The sequence below is a fragment of the Papio anubis genome, unplaced genomic scaffold (assembly GCF_008728515.1).
Source record: "Papio anubis isolate 15944 unplaced genomic scaffold, Panubis1.0 scaffold2558, whole genome shotgun sequence".
In the NCBI taxonomy this organism is placed as follows: Eukaryota; Metazoa; Chordata; class Mammalia; order Primates; family Cercopithecidae; genus Papio; species Papio anubis.
Window position 1 is genome coordinate 1 of NW_022162632.1, and position 4,863 is coordinate 4,863.

General features: G+C 53.5%; 1 protein-coding gene across 2 annotated transcripts; it reads right to left on the reverse strand.

The window, feature by feature from the left end:
* On the reverse strand, positions 1-4,401 carry LOC101004613 (pepsin A). 2 transcript variants are annotated; one of them, XM_031661814.1, is made up of 4 exons: positions 4,165-4,401; positions 3,516-3,678; positions 1,145-1,262; positions 1-281 (listed from the first exon to the last, which is right to left on the reverse strand). In XM_031661814.1, exons 1-4 carry the CDS (start codon positions 4,218-4,220, stop codon positions 91-93), a joined length of 528 nt encoding a protein of 175 aa, XP_031517674.1. In that variant the 5' UTR covers positions 4,221-4,401; the 3' UTR covers positions 1-90. The 2 variants fall into 2 exon arrangements, with proteins under 2 accessions (XP_031517674.1, XP_031517673.1); XM_031661813.1 differs by lacking the exon at positions 4,165-4,401 and having other exon boundaries at positions 3,516-4,128.
* Between the last annotated feature and the right edge of the window lie 462 nt (positions 4,402-4,863).

Below are 4,863 nucleotides of genomic sequence, written 5' to 3' on the forward strand. Positions count from 1 at the left end.
TGCCACCCGAGCTAGCAATGTCTGTGACATCTCTGCTGCTTCTCCCCCAGCCTGCACCCCCAATCAGGTTACTTTTGTGATCACCGAGACTCATCGTGCTGGAATAAGCTGATTCTGGGGGTGCCTGATGGCGGGATGCTGCAGCAACCTGCAGGCGCCCACCTGGACAGTGTCGTATCCGAGGATGCCTGTCATGCTGCCGGTGCCGTAGGTGATGGAGAGTGTCCCGCTGGTGGACTGGTAGGTGGAGGAATCCTGAGGGTTGAAGAGGTTGTGGTTGGCTGCAACGGCAAGCGGTGATTGTTAGTCTCTGAGAGCTGGGTGAAGGTCACGGGCTGGGACGTCTTCCTGGGATGGGGTGCCCTGGCCCCAGGAAGGGCTCTGGAGGTGAGCAGTGACCTTTTCCCCTAGACCCTTGGACCCCAAGAGACCCCATGTTCTGTCCTGTCTCATTGAACTCCTGGGACCCTTCACTGATGGCAGGTCCCCAGGAAACCCCAAGGGCCTCCCGGGGACTCCCCAGGCCAACATTGAGCTGAGCAGGCTGGTGGCTGCCCAGTGATGAGCGCTTTCACCCCCCAGCCCCCGGCCAGTGCTCCCACTATGTGGATGATGACACAGGCACCCCATCTTAATTAAAACTCAGGTGAAAACATTAGAAGAGGAAGGAACTCGCAACACACATTGTTCATGACTTCCAAAGACAAGTTCTCTTTCATTAGCAACCAATGATTATTCTTTTTTTTTTAAAGGAGCTCAGCACCCACCTCTAGCCTGTGCTAGCCAGGCTTTGGAGCCATTTCCTCACACTGGACTCTTTCCTAGCGGGCTATTCTACAGCCCGTTAGCCCTGTCTTGCTTTGGGCCCCTATATTTCCTCTCCCAGGCTGTGGGTATTTTGGGGAGCTTCTCTCTCCCCATAGACTGGAAAGTCTTTGACCGCAGGGGTCATATCACTCATCCCTTTACCCCCTGGAGCACCTGCGCCCAGTGCTTGGCACATAGTAGGTGCTCAGTAAATGCCTGTTGAGTGGCTCCAGCAGGCTTGAGGTTGGAGCTCTCTGAAGCCCACGGGTGTCCAGGGTTCCCCAGGGTCAGCTGGTGCTGGGGAGCGAGAGTGGGGTGGGGCAGGCTGAGAACTTACTGCAGGCGAGACTGGAGCAGTAGACTGAGGGCACCCACAGGTTGGAGGAGCCGGTGTCAAAGATCACGGTGAAATCCTGGGCAGGGGTTCCGATGCCGATAGTGCCGAAGTACTCCACCTGCCGAGGCCGGGACAGGGCAGTTCATGGACCGAGGTGTCTCTGTCAGGGCCTCCCTAAGAGCTCTCTCTGGGTCACCTCCTCGGTTGCCCTCTCTACCTTTTCCTTCCTTCCTCACAGTTCTTGTCTTTCTCTTCCCAGCCACCGCCTTCATCCTTCAAAGCCTGGCCCTGGCATCCCTTCCTCCTTGAAGTCTTCCCTGATTGCTCCCCCAATTTACCCTCTGCTCTCTCCTAAGCACCACAAGCACCTAACAATCTGCTGCTCCCTCTTCAGCCGTTGTATTGTCTGTCACAGTCTTCCCATCCTTACACCACATGTTCTCAGAGGATGGGGGTGGAATCTTCTAGCACCGGGCAAGTGACAGCTTAAGTGCTTGTGCCTTAAATTGTTTATCAGAAGCTAAGCAAGCCACCTAAAGATGGAAACCTGGCTGGTTTTCTTATTTCTACATCTAGATGTGTGAGCAGGTTGCAAGAAAGGGCATTGCCAGTATTTTTCTTCTTCTTTTTTTTTTTGAGGCAAGTCTCGCTCTGTTGTCCAGGCTGGAGTGCAGTGGCATGATCTCGGCTCACTGCAGCCTCTGCCTCCTGGGTTCCAGTGATTCTCCTGCCTCAGCCTCCCAAGTAGCTGGGATGACAGGTGTGTGCCATCACGCCCGGCTAATTTTTGTATTTGTAGTAGTGACGGGGTTTCACCATGTTTCCAGGCTGGTCTGGAACTCCTGACCTCAAGTGATCCACCCGCCTCAGCCAACCAACCAGTATTTTTCTTCTGAGTGGCAGCATTTTCCCCCCTTGCCGGCTCTGTTCTCACCACACTGGTCTGCTTGCTGTTCCTTGGAGATGAGCAGTCCCTCCTGCCCTAGGGCTTGTGAATTGGCTATTCCTTGTTAGAAAAATGCTTTATTCTAGATCTTTTCTTGGTTGATCCTTTTTTTTCAAAAAATCAATCATTCAGGTCTCTAATAAATGTCCCTCTGCCAACAGGCCTTCCAGGACCACTTCTTATCTAAATTTGCCCCCTCTCCATCTTTTCCTCATACTCCAATTACTTAATTTGTCTTGGCCCTCATCAGTACCTGAAATCATCTTACAGGCTTGCTTATCTGTCATCCCCTTTAGAATATAAGCTCCAGGAACTTTGCTTATTCACCATCGTTTTGGCAACTTGCATAGCCTCTGGCCCATAGAGAGGTGGCAATATTTGTTAAATATTTGTTAACTAAATAAATGCACTAACTAAACTTCTTACCAAGGGCCTGGCAGACCCCATGCTAAGCACTCCAGAAAACATGATTGCGTGAATTCCTGGCAACAACCTCTGTTGGTAGATATTAGTGTTTCTGTTTTCCAGACCAAGAAACGGGCTCAGAGGATTTAAATGTCTTGGCCAAGGTCCTGTGACTTAGAGGCGTTAGAACCCACATTTGCACCAGGTCTGCTGGATGGCGGAGGCCAATCTCTGAACCACAGGCATCACTGCTCTGTGCCCTCTGCCGTGTGCCAGGCACAGAGGGGACATATGATATCTGTGGGAAGGCAGGGTGTTTGCTGTCGGGTCTCAAATAATAAAGTCAGAGTGATCTTTCTGAACCTCGGATCTGATGTTGTCACCCCCTGTTTGAGATAAATCAGTGGCAGTTAGATGGAGCCTCTCTCCGTCCACCCCTCGGCTCCTCGGGCCGCAGTCTGCAGCAGCCTCTTCCCTCCCTCTGTGCTCTCCTTCAAATGCCCTGTGCTCCCGACTGCACAGGGTTCGGCACAAGTGATCAGGCTGTGCGGAGTTCTGTCTTCTTCTCTTGGAAATTCCCGTTCTTCCTGCATGGCTCCCGGGAGGCTCCCTGCCCAAGTGGCAGAGTCTCGCAGTGTGACACCTTCACTCTGTGGTCCTCCTGCTGCCTGTTCTTTTCATTGGTTTGCAAGACTCCTTGATTACTGTCTTTGTCTCCTAGACTATGACTTTGCTCACCGCTGTTTTCCCCTGAGCCCCGCACAGGCCCTGACATGTAACGAGGCGTTCAGAAGGAATAAACATTGCATGTACGAGTGAAGGAATGAATGAATGAACAAAAAGCAACAGCTCTGAGTGTGAGCTTTCCTGCCTGCCCGGGGCCACTGACATCAAGGGGGAGACCCTGGGTCACTGCCTGGAGCCTCAGAGCCCCGGCCCATCCTCCAAGACCCCAGGGAAACTCTCTTTCCTGCCGGCGAAGTCCTCAGAGCCGGCCCCGCCGCTTGCCCACACACTCACATCCAGGTAGTTCTCCAGGGGCTGTTCGTCTATCAGGGTGGGCGCATCCGCCTGGGGGAAGTACTTGCTGGCTGGGTTGCGGTTGTGCTTCTTCAGGAAGTCCTTCAGCAGGCCATGCTCGGACAGGTTGTGCCTCAAGGACTTCTTTCTGACGAGGGGGACCCTGTGGTTTGGAGGAGGAAGAGGAATTAGGCAAGGATTCTGCTCACCGGGTGCTGTGGCAGCCCCAGAAGGGAAGGGAAGCTGGTCTAAGAGAGGAAGAAGGAAGGAAGGGAGACGCTCCCACATCTGTGCAATAATGGAAAGAAGTTCAGCTGCCTAGTGGTGGAGCTGGAACCAAACCCAGGCTGGACTCTTAACCAGCTGGTCTAAGAGAGGAAGATGGAAGGAAGGGAGGAGTTCCCACGTCTGCGCAATAATGCAAAGAAGTTAAGTTGACTAGGGCTGGAGCTGGGAACCAGACTCAGGCTGGGCCCGAGTTTTAACCACATCTGCAGAGCTGCCTCCCAAAAGGTCAGAGAGAGAGGCAGACAAGGGGGATGGAGACAGCGAAAGAGAGAGAGAAAAAAAAGGGAAGAAGGAAGACACAGGAGTAAAGAAGGGCGATGTGGGAGGCAGCCATCTTCACACCCATGCCACTGGGACTCACTTGTGGATGATGCACTCAGAGAGTGCCACCAGACCCAGCAGCAGCAGCCACTTCATGGTTCTTCCTGGGTCCCAACTCTAGGGAGAAGCAAGACGGGAGGAAGGTGCAGAGCAGCAGCATGAGCTGCCCCTTATATACAACTTGGGTCCTGCCTTATCGGACTCTTTGAAAGTCACCGGTTTCCCTGATCCCAAACAGAAAAGCTCCTGATAAGATTGTCGCTGCCCCAAGCCAAGTTCTGATACTGTTCCAGCTGAGGCACTTTCCATTGTAACCTTGCACCATTGTGGGGGGGGGGGGTTGCCATGGGGGTGGACCCGCAGGGAGAGAGAGGAACAATGACCTGGAGGCCCCTTCCCTTCCCTTGCCTTCCCTTCCCTTCCCTTTCTTTCCCTTCCGTTCCCTCCCCTCCCTTCCCCTCCCCTCCCTTCCCCTCCTCTCCCCTCCCGTTCCCTCCCCTCCCCTCCCTTCCCTTCCCTATTTCTCTCTTTCTCTCTCTCCCCTCCCCTCCCTTCCCCTCCCCTTCCCTTCCCTTCCCTTCTCTTTTTCCCTCTTTCTCTCTTTTTCCTTTTTTTTTGTGACGGAGTTTTGCTCTGTCGTCCAGCCAGAGGCTTATTTCTTTCCTTTCCTTTCTGGCTTACTTTTGGTGGCAACTGGGCTGAGTCTGGGAAGGAGATGTGCGCAGTACATGGGGGAGGA

Bases quoted from the DNA above. Each gene is read 5' to 3' on its own strand.
- LOC101004613 (XM_031661813.1), bottom strand. From the start codon at position 3,803: ATGTGGGAGCGTCTCCCTTCCTTCCTTCTTCCTCTCTTAGACCAGCTT. The intron at 1,263-3,515 runs GTGAGTGTGTGG...CGGCCTCGGCAG, and splicing joins CCCTGGAGAACTACCTGGAT to GTGGAGTACTTCGGCACTAT. The intron at 282-1,144 runs GTAAGTTCTCAG...TTGCCGTTGCAG, and splicing joins CTGCTCCAGTCTCGCCTGCA to CCAACCACAACCTCTTCAAC.